At 33.6% G+C, this 18,759-nt stretch overlaps 1 protein-coding gene across 6 annotated transcripts in view; it reads left to right on the top strand.

Moving 5' to 3' along the window:
• CDIN1 (CDAN1 interacting nuclease 1) overlaps positions 1–18,759 on the top strand; it is a 128,893-nt gene that overhangs the window by 50,859 nt on the left and 59,275 nt on the right. For 5 of the 6 annotated variants that reach the window (XR_005266066.2, XM_038179598.2, XM_038179597.2 and 2 more), the window contains exons 6-10: positions 2,415–2,494; positions 2,852–2,901; positions 5,972–6,039; positions 11,078–11,143; positions 12,922–13,027. Coding sequence is in view for 5 of the 6 variants with exons in the window: in XM_038179598.2 (XP_038035526.1) it covers positions 2,415–2,494; positions 2,852–2,901; positions 5,972–6,039; positions 11,078–11,143; positions 12,922–13,027 (370 nt within the window). In the remaining variant the exon portion in view is untranslated. The remainder of the gene's footprint in view (positions 1–2,414; positions 2,495–2,851; positions 2,902–5,971; positions 6,040–11,077; positions 11,144–12,921; positions 13,028–18,759) is intronic. The other variant, XM_027457663.3, reaches the window with a different exon arrangement.

The following is an 18,759-nucleotide window of genomic DNA, read 5'->3' as shown; positions in this document are numbered from 1 at the left end:
GTAGTAGTAGTATATATATTATAGATATAATATTCAAGAATAGTATTTATATACACTTTATTTCCCAACTGACCTTATTGTTCACATAAAAACCTTGCTGTTTCAATTTTTACACTGTAAGCCTGTTGGTATGCTGCCACTTCAGTAACTGACATGATGGGGAAAAAAATAAAAATAATTACAGTTGAAGATGGCTGTATAGGTAATACAAAATGAACAATATGCTTTTGTTTTTTAATTTTGCAGGACATCAAGATATATGTTTATGTAAGAAGGAAAGTATATTGAAAGCTGGTGTAGTGATAGATTTCTTTTAATGCCTTTTCTTTTAAAGGCTTAATAACCTTGTAGAACCAATGTGACATCAGGATAATATAAAATTCAGTATGCCAATTTATTATTACTCTGATATAAGAGAGAATAGAGCGTCTTGTAACTTCAAGTGTGAAACTGAACTTGACAGTCTCAGGAATCGAGCAAATTTATTTTGCACCTGTAGCTCTTTACTCAAAGTAGTGACCAGTTAAACATCTAAATAATGTGAATCTGTGGGGTGTTGCTGTTTTTTTGATTGGTCATAAAGTATCTTAATTTATTTTTTTTACTATCAACTCAGAATAAAATCAGTAGCCCTTAACAACAGTGAGTTCAATTAAATCTTCCTCAGTTCTACCCTGTTATTCTACCATTTTACCAACCTTTCTATTGGCAAAGTGTTACTTGCAGAGAAGTCTTTAATTTAAGATATATATACATAAATTATATGTACTTAATTTTTAGTGTTAATAAAGTGCCTTCTGGTTCACATTTTCATAGTTTTTATCCAGCATACAAAACACATTTTTAACAGTGTACAAAAGCTAAATTGAAATGCTATTTATTTTTATTATTCACTTATGAAAGTAATGTTTATTTCATATGAGATTAATATGATACAAATATGTACTATGGCATTATACATCTGGAAGTGTTTTGGCCTAGTGTATCATTCTCTTTAAAAATGCTTATGCCTGAACAAATTTTTGCTCCTGTCTTTAATCACGCCATTCTTTGCAAGTCTTGCAAAGCCTTTAAATTCATTTTGGTATTTATATTCATTAGCATTAGGGTGTAGTTTTCTAAACTACATATTTTATTGAAAATATTACTTTCAACTGGTTGTGATGCTTGTAGACGACAGCATCTGGGGAGTGGACTAAACTCACTATCTCCTTTAGTTTCAGCACAGCCTCTACACGCACACATTGACTAACACTACTGGCATTACTGCTTAGGTGGAGGGTCACAGGTTCCAGGAGTCCTTTCACAGTATAACATGCATGTAACAGAGTGAAAAAACTTCGGCCCTGAGTTGGGGAAAATTAGGTGAGAAATAGGAAAAAGTAGGTTTTATCTTTATTTACAGGACTGAAGAACACACAGGTTAAAGGAATTTGCCTGAAGTCACACAGGAAATCTTTGGCAAAGCTGGGAACCTTACTAGTCTCAAGCCTGGTCTACACATAATGATTTGATGGTATAAATATACCAGCAGCTGAACTCTATCAGCAGTTTTTCCCAGGAAGGAGGCAGCACATGCTTGCACAGCAACATTGTTTTTTTTTCTCTGAGAAATTGTAAAATGAAGTGTTTGATGTTTTTAGAAGGCATTCTTGTAGAATAAAGTCTTTCCACTCCTTTCAGGAATTAATTGGTATATGCAACCACCAAGATTAAGCATCTGTGGATAAAACAGAATGCCAGCTCTTCAAGGGACTGTATTCACATTTGAAAATAAACTAAAGGCAATTCCTGACTAATGTTATTTTTTCTTATTGTGGTAGTAGTGATTAAGAGACTGATAAATAGTCCTAAATTCACTTCTGATTTCTTTTGTTTTAGATTTATACACTTGAAAATACCACAGAAAACCTTTGACCAACTTTTAAATACAGACAAATAAATGTGTTGACATCAAACTAATAAATAAATTTGAAAGCTACTAAACTAGAATCACCAAGTCTATAAAGTAGATTGTTTTAAAGGCTTTTTTGAATTTTTCTATGTCTTCTTTAATTTCTCCAAAGATAGGGAGGTTATTTTGAGTTATATTTTCTGTATATTAAGCAGTTTATTTAAGACCTATGTGATGCTTCTGAATTATATAGTGTCCTGTGAAACTGAGTAAGTAAACAAGTGACTGCTATCACCTTGTGCTAAGAAAATGCTTTTGTGTTTTAAGAATTTTAGAGTTCGTGTATCTGAGTGGATATGTTGTGACAAATTTATAGGTCTGTTGTTGCTGCTTGGATAACCTTAAAAATTATCAACATCATCAATGTTTTCCTTTATAAATGTATGCCTCTCTTCCTGCCTGCCAAGTGGATAACTGTGCTAACAGGTTTTTGTATGTTTTTGTTCTTTTTTGTCACTAGCATCCAAAACTCTTATTAATAGTATGCTACGGGACCCTTCTCAGATTCCAGATGGAGTTCTAGCAAATCAAGTCTATCAGGTATTAATCACAGTTGTCTTTTTTTTCTTTTTTTTTTTTTTTTCCTCTGGCAATGCTGTTATCTGCCTAGCAGAGTAAAAGATTTTAAACCTCATTTAATTACTGTCATCATAAACTATCACTGAGGTCAGAGTGCACCATAAATGGCAATGCAATATTTGTGAGGGGAGCATTTCACTTTTTAATAGCTCACTTTTACAGTGAATAAAAGCATGCAGTTTTTGTTTTCTGTGTCTATATCTGAATAGCATCTGATAGCCTTTTTGAAGAAAAGTAATTACTGTTTTTAAGATACTGTTCAACTGTAATGGTTTTGTAGTTGCCCGTCACTATACTAGTTCTCTTATTTGTCTGCAGTGTACTGTGAATGACTGTTGTTATGGACCACTGGTGGACTGCATCAAACAGTATCCTTTCCCATAAAATTTTAGGTGCACAATTGACGAGCTTAGACTGTGTGGAAGAGATGTGTCTAGCTTTAACCTGACATAAAGTTCTGCTTCACAAACCACGTTTCATACTCCACTGTTTTACGTTCAATCAGCTAGAGGGTCGCTGCAGAGCTTTCGCTGACACTGCTTAACAAAAATCAGATGGACCACGGCAAGTTGTCAGTTTGGTGGCTGCACATTCATATGCCTGATTGAACCTCTTTGGTTTTGATTAGTTGAAATGCATGTCTGGTTTTCTATTAAGAGTAGTTGACCCTGCTTTGAGCATTGAGGTTGGACTACATGATCTCTGGAGGTACCTTCAGTCTCAAGAATTCTGTGATTAAATTAGTAAGTTGCATAGACAATGTTGAACATTATGGCATTGCTTTATTATCAATACAGAATCACAGAATTGTCTAGGTTGGAAGAGACCTCAAGATCATCAAGTCCAACCTCTGACCTAACAAGTCCTCCACTAAACCATATCGCAAGTTCAACATCTAAACGTCTTTTAAAGACCTCCAGGGATGGTGACTCCACCACTTCCCTGGGCAGCCCATTCCAATGCCTCACAAGCCTCTCAGTAAAGAAGTTCTTCCTAATATCCAACCTAACTAATTATGAATATGTATTTTAATTAGAATGTTTTCAAGTGCAGTTCAGGTTGTGATAGATCGACTGATTAGCACTTTTAAACTCATACCTAACCTTCCAATGTAGTTCTTTTATTTTTTTTTATCTTAAAGAAAATGAGGCTGGCTGTAGAAAAAAACACTGTGTAGCTTGTATTTTAGGAGATGGTTTGTGCTTTTTTTTTTATAGCTTTAAAATATTTAGAAATCCTCAGTATCCAGTAAGGATACTGGGGGAACTCCACAGATTACTTATTGTTCAAGACTAAGTATTCAAGACACATTGTTCAAGACTAAGAATTTTTTACTGATTTTGTTAGGAGTGATTCTCATAACCCCAAACCTATTTTAATGAAGTCCTGAATGAGTAACTCTGTGGTTTCAATCTGTTATTGAAAGAACAGTTTCAAAATCATAGTCTTCTATCATTGTGCAGGCTAGCAAGGCAATTCCCTCCCAAACCCTAGAGAAACCTTGCGTAAATCTCTTCATCCAGTTTGGGTGAAGATCTGGATTTCACTGTACAGTGACAGGATAGGAGAGCTACAGTGATGTTTAGTTATGCATGTGAAACAATACTTCTTGTAGTTGTGATACATATGGTGATTACCTCTTGAAAATATGTTCTCTCTGCTAAAATATTTGCATGGATTCTGCTGTTTCATTTAATGACTGCAGGATAGAGTTCTAACTGTATTTGTTTTGTTTTTAACCTTGGTCTTAAGTATTCATTAAGACTCTCTTCAATGTTAAACATGACTCTCTTAAAGTAGATCAATGTAAAAAGTTGAACTTTTGAAAAGGTTGTTGATCATCAATTTTCATACCCAAAATTTGGTACTTTAGGATTAGTATTATTGTTGATGAACAATCTGACTAAAGTCTTCTGAAAGAGTTACGAACAGTTTTTAAGAATAACTTGACTGCAGTCTAAATGGTTTTCCCTATTGTCTCCAGATTCTGGTTCAAGATATGTTATTGAATATACAGTGACATCAATGAGAATAATCAGGAGATTTTCAATTCTATTTTGGTACAGAAAAGTTTAATACTTGGCTGTATGAATGCATTATCTGCAAGTATGTTGCTGAATTAGATGTTAATTTTGAGGTGCATAAAATAGTTAAAAATCAATTTAAAGTTAAGGTTTTAAAAGCATAATGTCTTCTGAAGGATTGCATATTGATTTTAAATATAACTATCTAATTGTATATGCATGGACTCAAGTATGAAGTCAACCTCTTCGTAAATGCCAAGAGGCTATTTTTCAGTAATAGTTCAGATGCTTACGGGAAACTAGGCTGCTAGATTGCATGAGTAGAAAATGGCTTGTGAGGTTATTTACAAGTTTTGCCCCATGGTCATTGCCATACATCAATAACAGGTATTATTATAGACTAAGTCTAAGTGTTTCTGCTTATGGTGCATTATAAATTCTGTTTGCAATATTTTTTCTTACATTTTTGGCATTCTTCATTTGCCCCCATTTTTGTGCTGTAACTGCTAGTACAGTTTAACATAATATATAGCTTCAATTGATGAAAATGTGAAATGATTCCTTGCAATTAGCTTTTTTTGCTGTTCAGCATAAAACATTGGTATAATATAGGTAATCAGCTGTAATGGGAAGATGATCTGTAGTTTACATTTGCAGAAGTTATTCTAAATAAAATCAGGAATTTAATTGTTTTTAATGTAAGATCCTTTATTGTGATATTCCATGAGGTTCTTCTTAAAAGCTTCCAGAATAGAACTTTGACCTCTGGGAGGATACATTAAAATGTTTGATCTGATGAATTTTTTTTTTTACATATTGCTAAGAATAGCACATCGGATCAACAGGCTGTCAGTGAAGTGAAAAGGACTTTGCTGTAAAATATTATTTCATTCTTCCCTGACATTAGTTCACGCTTCTGAAAAATCAATTAAAAGGGTGTTTTGTTACAATAAGATCTTTCAGATGGATTTAGTGCCTATCAATTTCAGAATATAAAGAAAAAAAAAGTTTATTTCATTCTTTACTGAATTAGAGAATTGATATGTTAATCATAAAAGTATAACTTATAAGCTATTTAACCACATGTTTTAAGCTCATGCTTTATTTTAATTTGGGGGACAGGGAGCAAAAATAGAAATATTGCCCTTATATATTTATACCAGGTAAGTGTGGTATAATGGGTTTTAATTTTGTAAAATGTATTCTGATGCTATATACAGTAGTCTGATTTTCACAAAGTGCTAAATGCCTCTGCCCTGTAAGGAATTTCAAAAATTAGAGTTCACATCATTGATCACTCTGAAATGAAGGTGAAGGCCAGTAAGCTTTATAATGAATTATTTTACCAATGATATTTTTCTGAATTTGTTTCTTTTCCAATGTAATCTTCCATTTCTTAACCTGAAGCTATCAGTGCTATTGGGCATGAGCATGAAGTCTTGCTGCGAGAAATGCTTTTGGAAAAAAATCTCTCTTTCATAGGTAAGAATCAGTAGTAGAGGCTAGCTAGAGGATCCTTAACTTTAAAGATTTCAGTGACTGTTTACTTAAGAAAAAAATAAGCCTCAACACTCTTTGTATTAGGTAGTAAAAGAAGAGTAAAAAATGATTGATGCTGTACATGTTATCTTTTATTGATTTAGAACTGAGCAGGAACTCAGTTACCTAATACCCTATATATACAGCACATGCAAAGGCTTGCAATTAATATTTTATAGAATAAGTAGCTGAAAAAAAATGCTTTAATATCTGCTGCAGTATTACTTTTGGTGTCATGAGATATTAGCCATAATCTAGGCCTTATGAGACTTAGGAGGAAGCGTAAGAAATATTAGCTTCAAAATGCTTTCTGTATAAAGAACTGCTAGAAGATCCACTCACTTTGCTTTCTATGCAGTTTCTTGCCCCCCGCCTCCCAAACAATGAAAGTCTCTATATTGAAACTTATTTTGAGGATTAATTGGTTAGTTATTTTCTTTCTCTTTTTTTTCTTTTAGTATGTACTACATTTCTGGTGTATAAGTGCCATTAAAACAATCATCAGTATTTAAATGATCAGTTCTCCTATAGTGATAATAAACTTAGTATTGACTTTTTAAATATTGGATTCCTTATGTGATGAAATTATTAATAAAGTGAATTGCTGTCTTTTTACAGTTGAGTGTTATACAAAGTTTGTATAATTAAAGAGTTTTACTGGTAAAACTAGTAAAATTAGTAGAGATCTTTAGGAGATCTCTTCTCTAGATTCAGGGTAAGATTTTGGAAAACTTTTAACAAATTTAGAAATTAGAAAGAAAATTAAGATTTTTAGGTTTGTCCACAAGATTAAAGAACAGAGTGTGCTCTTTTATTTTAGTTATTCCTATCTTTTTACATTTTTCTTCATTACATACAAACTTGCAAATGATACTATGAAAATGTGAGTTGTTTTTTTTTTAACTTGGCTGAAAGAGAAAAGATAATAGGATTAAATTGTAATTGGAGAGACGATATTGAGTTAAAATACTAAACAGTTCTATGAACAATAAGTATAAAACAAGCTGCCAGGGAAGGTTATGGAATCACCTTCAATGAAAAATTCAAGGCTAGACTTGACACTCATCCATCAAAGCTGGTAATGAAATCAGTCCTGTCACGATACAAGGGAATGGACTAGATGACTCACTAATGGATCCTCAACCGAACAATTATCATTCTTTTTGGCTTGTGCAAGCTTGTGTTTTACACAAATCAGATTTAAATTTTAATGATTCATGACCTTGGGTAAGCATCAATTTTACCTTTAGAAATAAGCTCTAAGAAATTTGTACTGTCAATTCAAAATATCTAGAATGGGTTAACTTGTCAACACACAGAGATATAAATAAGATGGATTAATTTATTGTTTACTTTTTATGCATAGTGAAGCATTGTTTACTCATGATTTAAGATGTGTTAATTGTTTTTATTATATCCTTCAAATGAATGTGCCTCAGGTTCTGGATTTGATTTAAAAAAAAAAAAAAAAGCTTTTCCTTCGTATCTGCAAGATGAACTTTACTGTATTTACTGAAACTCTTGCAGTAAAATCTTTCCTTTCTCAAAAATTGCATCCAAAACTACTTGAAGAAAACCCCTGGAAAACAGAAGAGATGACTATTTCCTAAAGGTCAACAGGTTCTGGCTTTGTCTGGCTTTCCATCTGAGTAAGATGGAGTTCTGGTGTTGGAAATGGCTTGTGACTTAGATTGCTGTACTGACAAAACTATTACTTTTTAACCCATGTATTAAAGAAACAATTCCTGCTGCCATTTTCCATGTTAGTGTAATACTGTAGTGTACTATTCTTCTAGAATAGCATTTTTTTTTGTTACAGTTATGTTTACCTGGGCAATAGAGAGTATATTACAGAAGAAAAAAGCCTAGCAGCATTTAGTGTCAGGAAGAAAATTTGTTTCTAGAGGACGTAGTTTTCAAAGCATACAGATCAGAAGTAGCACCTTCAGATTCACTCAGAAATCGATTGGAAACTTAAACAAACCAGTGTTTTTTGTATTTTAGGAATGCATTGTTCGCGAGAAGCACATCACTTCCTCTCTACATCAGAAACGCAGTTCTCAAGTCTTTTCTGTTTTGCTTGAGATTTACAGAATCAATGGAAGCATTCTCTCAGAACAGGCTAACAGCCTTCCCTTCTTCACTGGTTCACTTGCCTTGCTGAAATGCCAGGAATTTCTAGGTTATACGTAGGATCTAACCTCATCTTTTCATGTCTTTGCCTACCCCAGAATTTATTAGGAATGCTTTTAGCTATAATGGGAAGGTATATAACTGACCTTTCTAGAATCTTAACCTCCTTTTGCTCCCACTATGGTGTCCCTCAGTAGCCTGGATATAAATCATGAAATCTGTTTAGTGTTTTCTGCTATAGTCTTCAATGTGCAGCTACTGCCTACTGATGCACCAATAGAAGAATGTTTTACTTCCTTGTTACATCCAGAGGCTAGTATAAGAACAACAATGAGTTAAATGGTTATGATTGAGTTACAGTAAATACAAACCTCCAGATCTGTTGGAAATCTGAACTAATGGACAACATGTGGACAAACTTAGGGCCTTTTCAACATAATTTTCAAATCTGAGGATGAAGAGATGTAGCTGCCGTGGGCTGGCTTTCAAGCAGTTTTTCAGTCATTCTCTTGATCCGTATAAGACCTAAAAGATATTTTAAGGTGTGCATAAGGCTACTATACCAATCTAAGGCTTCTATACTAATCTGAAGCATTCCTAGGCTAAAAAGTTTGAACGTCCTTTTGATGAGGTTTTGGCTTCAAGAATCTTTCTGGTGATTTTGGGGACCTTCTGTAATTCCTTTTTTCTTTTTATTTTCCCACAGTTACAAAGCTTCATAATAATTGAAGAATCAGTAACATATAATTATTTTCATGTGTGTAATTGCCAAATATATAATAAAGGTGTTTTTTAAATATATTTTTCACTATTTCTCATAGTGCAAAGTGTTAGGAGAAACCGAGGCAAAACTTTCCAAAACAAATTTAAAGCAGAAAATATATTGTGTTAATCCATGTGTTAAATGATTTCAAAAGTAATCAGACATCCTTGAAAAAAGAGTCTGCTAAAGAGTATAAAGGTAATGCCAATGCAAACTCCAGCTCAGACACTTGCCAAGTTGACCTATCAGCAGATGTAAAAACATTTCTGTTGGTTTCAATGTGGAGGGTTTTTTATGTTTGTTTAAGGTAAATATCCTTAAATTTGTGACATTAGCCTTTGTTAGATGTGATGGAAAAGTCTGAACATTCTGTTGCCATTTGTGTGTTCCCAAATAATGAGTTTCTTCTAGACTGCTTGTCTAGAAGAATGAAAGTCTTTTCCAGACTGCCTTAAACAGTTGAGAGCAGGTCACAGTTAAATAGGGCTGGATGAAACCGGGTTACGTTTTACTTTTATCAAAATTTAAAAATTCCTTAGAATATTCATTTGTTTTCATAATGTGATGTAAAAATCTCTTCATAGGTTCTGTTAAACTAGAACCTTGTCAATCTAAGCATATTTTATCCAAATACCTAACAATTTAATTTTGAAAGTAGCCAACAATCAAGTCTGGCTACAAATCCTAGAAAAGTTTAATAGCTGACCAGGTGATATAAAAAAGTGTTGGATTCCAAAATCATGTATTTACAATGTAGTGTTCCTACTGTGAATAAATGCTCTCAAATTTCAAAAGAAATACCACAGCTATTAAAAAGAATAAACAGCTATTGCAGTTTGCATTTAAAGTGAATGTACAGCATTCCAGAATTACTGGTGTCCTGCTTGCAGTATTAGTTCACTGTATAAAAATATACCTCAGACTTTTATTTTTCAATAAGGAAGGGGAGAGAAGTTTGCTTTAGGCAATTTTAAAAATTTTTGATTTCTAAGAGTGTATATTTTTCTTGTCATTAAAATGTTGCTTGGACTCAAACTGCTGACCTTTCAAGATATGCACAAAGTATTCTAAAACTGAGTTCTGAACATTGGCCGTGAAACTACTGTCCTAACCTGATAAATGGATTGGAAATAAGCTACCCAACAGTGAGAATGGACCATTAATTTTAATCAAAGGTGATGTAGAAAGGCGAATGGGATGCATGACAATGTCAACAGCCCAGTAGGTGTTAAGGGGCTACACAGCCTTACTTGTTACTAGGTTGTGCCATTAGTTGAGCTTCGGTGAAGACAGAAAGCCATGCCTGGAATTGAATGACCAGGTCACTCCAAAATCTAATGGTGTATCAGAAATACCAATGTAATGGTATTGGAAATCAAGGACAATAGTTTAAAAAATAGTGAGGGCTTGCTTTCTCCTTTTTTTTTTTCCTTTTTTAAAGGAAGCATCTTTTTTTTTTTTCTGTTTTCTTTCTCAGTTATTTCTTGAAATATTCAGAAGCAATAGATTTGTATAGTTAATGCTAAGAATTTATTTTATTTTTTTTTTATGTTCTGAAATTGGTTAAATTATATTCAGGAGGCAAGAGAAATTAAAATCATATCTTCCCTCTATTAGATTTCTGGGAGAAGATTTTCTTATTTATTTGTTTGTTTGTTTGTTTATTTAGCACCCTTGTGCTAACATTAAAACAAAACTAAGAAGGCAGCTGCAGTATTCTACGTTTGTGGTGTTGGTAGGATTAATCTCAACAGCTCCTAATGTGAGAAGACTTTTCTTTCAATCAGCAAATATATCTCTTTATTTTGAATATTTAGGGGTTATAAAATACTGTATGACAGCTTGAATTAATGATGTTTATAATGAAGACATAAAAATGCAGGGATGACAAAGAAGCATTTTTATATCCATGCTTCAGGTTTTCTACGAAGGTTCATTTAATCTGACACAGTGTTGCATGCATAAGAAAGATATGTATGAGTGCATTAGTAATTCTTACACTCTTATTTAAAATAAAATTAATGATACTGCTGTCTAGTTAATAGAATAGTTTTATAAACAATAGTTCTTGTTCTCTATATATAGCCGAAGATCAGCTTCGTGCTAAAGGTTATGACAAAACACCAGACTTTATTTTAGAAGTGCCAGTAGGTAAGTCTTTTAAAAGAATTTTTATTATTTTATTTTGTGTATAAGTGTTTATGTTAAAATATTACAGCTACTTAAGACATACGAAAGTAAAGTATATTATAGGATACAATATTACTCTGTTTTTCCAGTGTTTACCCAATAATTTTAACAACTTCTACTTTGTGTGAGAGTATTACCCATAATACAAGTAAATATAATTTACTCTTCAGTCTTTGCACGTTTTTGTCACAAAGTCATAAAAAAAAGAAAAAAGAAAGGAAAAAAAAAACACTAAACAATAGGAACCCTCAAATCCTCACTCCCTCTAACTTGCTCAGCCCACTTTATGATGTAAAATCTGAAATACCTATAATTGTCTTAAACTTTAAGGCACAATCAAATGCAAAGCAGTCTTAAAGTAATACCATTATGCCTCCAGGTCACTGTGTAAAGGTTTGTCATCATGCAGTTACTCTCATGCCATCACGTTGCATCTAAATACAACTCAGTAGTTCCCTATTTTTTTAAAAAGCCTGCATTAACAGGAAGCAAGAAGGAATAAAAGTGGGTAAAAAGGGCATGCCAAAGTTCATCTGCATCTTCTGGTCTTTAGGCCGTATAAGAAGGTAAGATGACCCGTTGGCTGGGCCACAGAAGAAAAACATAAATGTTGTCCAAGTGTAAAGGATTCTTAATGATCCTTTGTAAATCGACTTTCATATAAAAAGACTTCTGATTCGCCTGCTTAGAGCACAACACCTCTCTGTGCAGATGTCTACTGGTGGGTGTGTCGGAGAAAATAAAAAGTTTGAAAGCTCTCTGCAAAAGTCATGTGCATGACTTTTTTGGTTCTTTGTTTTGACAACAGTTGGAATTATTACAGATAACAGATACATGCATTGGTATAAGGAATTGAGTGTGTACTGTGAGAGACTTTGTCTCATCCTAAGCAGTTCTTCAGATACCATCTTTCACAACAATAATCTCTCTTATCCAATAGTTAGACTATGTATATGAGCGTCTTCTGAAAAGTTTTTAAAGACCTCCTTAACTCAGTAATGGTATTCCACATTGCCTTAATGGAGAATGGATGATGTTTTAGAGCGATTGTCATGATTTCTTCAAAATTAGATTGTCGGTGTCAGAGAGGACTTTCCCCCGAAAAGAGCATTTTATTAATATTGCAAAATCAATTCTGCAAAAAACGAGGAAAGACACCAATCAGTGCAAATCCCGGAGTATCCCAGAAAAAGAAATTCCAAATTGTATTTTTCACGTAACCCTCCTTATACCTAAATTCTTCCTGCTGAAGCAGTTCTGATTTTGCAAAAGTAAGGAAGCAGATATGTATCTATGATAACCTTTCTTGCTGTTCTTACACAGTCTACTCTAGACTAAGAATTTTCTGTGTTTAGTGGCTTAGCTAACTGTTCTTGATATTCACCAGTCATCAGTTCCTTACCTGACAACTCTTTTCCAGCAAAGTAAGGGTGAAAATAGGATGAAATTGCATCTTAGTCTGGTCTCTCTTTACGTTCTGCATGTTTTAGAATAAATGTGAATATCTAGAACAGGATGTAATTAACTTAAATTGAGACTCTTATCAATTAAAATACTTTGTGTTTTTTTTTTGAAAATGTCATATGTGCATATTCAAAAAATATTTTTACAAATATGTAACTGTTGCAAGCATGAATTATGTGGTAGTTTGGGGGTTAAATAGGGTATTCCCAAATACATTCTTACAGGCTGTTGAGTTTGATTTTCACAGTTCACTTTATTTTCTGCTGTCACCCTAGCTGTTGAAGGACACATAATTCACTGGATTGAAAGCAAAGCCTCATTTGGTGATGAAAGTAGCCACCAAGCCTACTTGCAGGACCAGTTTTGGAGCTACTGGAATAGGTACATTACTGTTATTTTTCCCTATAGATAAGTAAGAATATGTTTTTTAAAATAAGTTACTGGGGAAAAAAAAAAAAGCATAAAGCAGTCATGACTTTTTTATTACGCCATGTGAATAGAATACATGTTACTAATCTGACATTTTGAATTTGATTAATTAGTATGTCAAATTGGAATGCTGAAATATTTGTGAAAAATTCATATGATAATGCTAACAGTTAACAGATTTATATGGTGATTTTGCAGTGATGCTGGAAAACAGAATAAGCTGATTTGGTACAGAAGCTGTATTTCAGTTTGCTTAGTACTTGACTGAAGGAAGATTCAGTAACGTTTTGTAGTACTTGCAAGGTGCCCAACTTGTTCTAAAATCTTCACAGTATAACAAGTGTGGTTTGTATGTAAAGAACTTTATTGCTTATTGTCAGTGTATCTAAATCGTTTCACTTTTTTTCATAAAACATTTTTGGTACATTATCTACATGTAACACAATAATACATTCTTTTCAAGCTAAAAAAAAATATTTAAAGGAATATATGAAGAGAAGTGAGTTATGCTGGACAGAATTTTTGAACATTGATTTTGTTGGTATAAAGATCCTTTAAAGACTTAAAATAGTTCTGCTTTATTCTTATAAAGGTTTTTATTGTGTATAATGAAGAAGACTTAACACTGGGGAGGACTCTTTTTGTTGTTTAAATCCTACACAAGATACTCATCTTAATTCTGTCTTTGTATGTGGTGGAACCCTAAGCAAGGCAGTAAGTGAGGTAAATGCAAGTTTTAATAAAGGATTTGTGATAGCATAGATTAAGAAGTCTTTCTGGTGTTTACAAGGTCGTTTCCGTGAAATCTGAGGGATAGTGGAGAAGATGGCACAAATATGTTTGAACATGCATCTAACAACATATGCCAACGTCAGTTGCCAGTCTGTGGTGACCATCAGTATTTCAGCTAAATGTAATAAATGCCAATGTGAAAATTGCTAGCCTTAGCTTGGGAAATGCCTTTAAAAGCAGTTTCTGTAGGATGCAGCAGAGATAGAAAAACTATATTTTGAGAATAACACTATCAGAATGCATGATTATGCTCTGTCAAAACAGTTGTTGATATGAGGAGGGCCTGTGCTTATTTGATAATCCCAGAGAGCAGTCAATTGGAGAACTTGAACTGAGGTTATGGGAACCTCAGGAAGACTGTCCATTGTTGGATGAAGATGTTGTGCTACAGGAAAATTATAGACAAGAATTTGTGAGATATATAACCAGAGTACAAGACTTAGAAACAATTTTGAGTATGTAACAATATCTAGGCAATTAGTGAGAGTGGCAGGAAAGATGCTGATGCAAATGGTGCTGAACTTGCACATCAGTGTAATGAGCAGCTTAGGCTGTGAGGGGTCATTAAATATACTGACTAGAATATTTTCACTGGGTATGTGTTTGAGGGGATAGTGTAAGAGGAAAGCAGCTCTACGTGAATTTTAAATGGATAACATGGGTATAAAGGTACAAAGTTGAGGTGGGGAGAGAAAGGTAGATAGACAAGTGGGATGAAGGCATTGATCCATTTCAGGTTTGCAGTAAAATTGCTGTTGCATAGTCAAACTTAGTTTTTGTCTTTTTCTGCTAAATAAAATGACTATGTTTTGGCTTGAGCTATAACATGTAAAAAACTTGAAAATACTGGCTATCCTTTGAACCTGACATTTCTGAAAGAAACTTCTCTTATGCTTTTATCAGGAAACCAATACATAGCTAACTTCATTTTAATTTCAGTTTTATCATGTGATAATTAATATTTTAACTTCAAAAATAGAATAAAACTGAACTGTTAGTAAAATACTTCTAATGTTGCAAAAGCTAGACTGAATTGAAATAGGGATCATTAGAAATGTTTTGAAAGTAGTTTTCAGATTTTGCCTAATCTTTTTTTATAGTTATTTTATAGAAAGCATCTAGAAAAATTGGTAATTCTTACATATGTAAGGGCTTTACATTCATATGAAGGAAACTAGAAATCTCCCTACTGGGATGTGTTATTCCCTAAATCCAGAATTTAATGTTAGGTTAACTATGGAAGTAAGGCATAATTCTGTTTTTTTGGGGGGTGTTTTGGTGGTGGTGGTTTTGTTTTTGTTTTGTTGGGTTGGGTTTTTATTTGTTTGTTCATTTCAATTTTTGGTTTTGTTTTGTAACAAACAAATCCTGTTAATTTTAAATTTTAATTTTGGTACTACTTGGTTAAACTAACACTATTGCATCTTCTGAAATGAGTTCTGAATTACTACAGCTTCTTCTCATATAATGGCAGTTGGATTAATGAACATTTGATGACTGATTAGGTTGCACGAAGGTTAAACAGTTACCTTTCATTCCTCTCTGAAACTATTCAAGAAAAAACACAGGTGTAGCTGGACAAAATGCGCATCAGTTTTGAGTGGTTTAATGAATCAGCCAATTGTGGTTTAATGAATCAAGGATCTCTCAAGTGAGAACCAGTTTCCTAGGCAATTCATATGTACCTGTATCTTTCCTTTCCACCTGAAGGAGGAATCTTTCGGAGAAGATGCATCAGTTCATAACAGATGTATCATGATCATCCTTCAGGGTTCTGTAAACCTGATCTGTTGGTTGAAGTTAAAAGTTCAGTTGAAATTGGAGAGAAATGCTGTAACATCACCTGCTAGATGGGGGTAGAAATACATGCCTAGAAATACATTCACTTTGAAAGGAGTGAATGTGAAAGGTTTTAGATCTTTTCCATGGAGCTTTTTTTGTTTCTGTAAAAAGTAAGACTGAGACTGGAATAGTTTCTGGGTGTTTTTCCACATCTGTAACAGATGTAAATTTAATTCTGCACACAGTCTGACTGAAAGCTTTGAACGTAGCTATGGTTTGTTTGCTGTAATGCGTATGTTTCATTAAATCCTGTAGTCTGTGCTAACTAAATCTGTGAGTGTCTTAAATTGGCCTGTACTGACAGGAAAGAAAAGGCACTTTCTCATTTAACAGAACGGCTCCCTAGATTCAGTCAACCATGTCTATTCACCTCAGTGCAAAAGAACACCTTTTTATTGCTCTGAGTTCTGCAGGGACAGCTTAGCAAGGTTTTTTTATGGCTCATACATCAATGGTATTGTTAAGCAATTTTTGGTTGCAGTGCCACACTTGCAACTTCATCTTCAAATTAAGCTTCACATTAAAAATGCACAAAGTGTACTTTGTCAGTGGGTTTGCACAGTTATAATTTAGGACACTGTTTAGATATTGAGAATTTTCACTGATAAACAAAAAAAAAAGCAAGTTCAGTCTTACGTTTTCCCAGGCTGGTTTTGGAGAGTGATGTTTAGGAAAAAGCTATCTTATACACCGAACAAACTTAGTATAAAATGATTCATGTACTCACTGAAACCCTTCATTCTACCTATTCTACCTGTTTATTCCTCCAAAACAATGGTATCCACTGAGCAGGCTGCAACTTTCACTGCCACTGTGTAAACAAAACAACTGCATGTGCATAACATAACATGCAGTTCAAATAGTAATTAGTGGACGCTGCCAGTGACTTGCTGCAAGAAAGTCAAATACAGCAATTTACATTTTGTACCTTCTGCAATACGTACCTTCTGGAATGTAATTTCTAGAGTACAAGGAGAAAGCTTGATGCCATTGTTAGCATTTAGCGTTAGCTAAAGAAACTTTACTATACATGCGGGAGAGACTGTAGGAAAATGTCATATTTGATACTGATATTAAAATGAAGGTAATTTCACACAGTTGAAAGAGAATAATTTCATTCTGTTTGACTAAGAATAATAAGTCATGACTGTAGTAAATTCCTTTCCCCCCTTTGCTAAATGTCATTATTTTTGTTTGTTTGTTTTGAAATAATAAGTGCAAGTTTCTCATAATTAATTTTAAAATAGTAGCCACGCTTTTCTGAAAACTAAGTTCATGATTAACTCTGTTGTTAATTAATGCAATATGTCTGCTCTTGAGACTTTGGTTTATAACCAATAGTCTGAGTAATGAAATCACCAAGTCCTATAGAACAAAAAAAAGGTCTTTCAGATAAATGTGAAAAGAAAAAAAATAGAGTGTTCATTTCAGTTACAAACACATCTGTTCTATTAGTTTCTTTTTGAGAAGAGTGTTCTGTTCATATTCATTTGTAGTTGACGCTAAGAATGAATCATTTGTGAGCAAAGACTGAATGAGAACATCAAAATGATGCACTTTTTTTTAATGTTCTACTGTTTAAAATGGTTTGGTATTATGTTACTGTGAAGACTGCCTAAATAATAATTGTTGTCTGATTGTAGGTGGTAGGGGAAGAGGGAATCGTGCTGTGGGCTTATGGATGCATGTTCTATAACAGTATCAATATGATCCAATTGAAAATTGTTTAAAAAGTTGTACTGGTGGGTTGAAAGCCAGTGGTATAACAACTCGACTTGGAGGAAACGTTGGGAGTTGCATTTGTCAAGTAGCTAGGAAAACCGTTCATGCATACCCAGTATCCAAAGCTTCATTGGCAGCCCAAACATAAAGAACTGAAAGGTCATTCTTCTTCTTGCAGTGCGATGGTTTGTTGACATATTTTGACACACTGGTACAATGCTGAAAGGTTTTGACCTTACTGCAACACTGAGGGACTTAGGGTTTGTTTAGCTATCTAATACTCTTAGATTTTCACACGTTGGATTTGCTCTGTTGCTGCTTCTCTCCCTCCTGACTCCATTTGAATTAGTAAATTAATCTTAAATAAACCATTGATGTAGACAGAAGGGGGGGGGGGGTATGATGGTTTTGCAACTTAGGACTAGGTATAGATGTTTCTATAAAAAATAATTTATTTATTTTAGAATCTGCCATACCAACTTGCTCACCTTAAAAGCAATGAGTAAGATAGGTTTGCTTCTAGACAAAAAGAATCAAAATCAGTGAAATAATGCTTCCTACTAGTTTACTGTATTCAGTAGTTTAATTTGTGAAGATGATAAAATTCTGTGTTCTCCTCTCAGATATATATGTACACACAGACAGAGGCACACCTCTGCTCTTCACAAATATTCTAGATACACTTAGCTTATCTCCAGTGAATCACTGCTTTATTTATTTAACAACATGAACAGTATCAAACTCAACATGCAGTTTATGCGTTTGTTTTTTTTTTTGTTGTTTGTTTGTTTTGTTTTGTTTTGTTTTGTTTTTACTTTATCATAAAAGTAACATCTTTACATTTTACTGGTCATCACCTCATTCAATAAGGTGACTGAATAACAGACCATGAAGATGTCTTCCATCAAGACCACACCTCATGCCTAGCATTGCTATAACATTAATTGTTGTGCTGATTATTTTAGACTATTTTGTATCAAAACGCCTTTTGTCAAAACAGACCATACTGTATACTGATTAGTGTATATTAAAAAGTAGTAAATGAGGCACTATAAAGCTTTATTTAAATTATTTTTCGCCTTATATTTTTCTGTACTGTCTTAAATATTATGTCACAGGAGACTCGTGTAGTGCGGATAGAGCATTTTCAGCTTCCATCTACATTACTGCAAGGCTTCAGCTCCAATTTTCATGGTATTTCTCATACAGATTAGACAAGCATCTAAGTTTATGTACGATAAGAGCTGACAGCATAGATCCTGCTCTGCTTGCCAAAGGCCTGGTTGCAGACACTCCACTATGTCAAAGAATGTCAACCCCCCACAGAC

This window comes from Anas platyrhynchos, chromosome 5 (genome assembly GCF_047663525.1).
Source record: "Anas platyrhynchos isolate ZD024472 breed Pekin duck chromosome 5, IASCAAS_PekinDuck_T2T, whole genome shotgun sequence".
NCBI classification, from domain to species: Eukaryota; Metazoa; Chordata; class Aves; order Anseriformes; family Anatidae; genus Anas; species Anas platyrhynchos.
The sequence above is the reverse complement of the archived record's forward strand: the minus strand, read 5'-3'. Positions and strand labels throughout refer to the sequence as shown.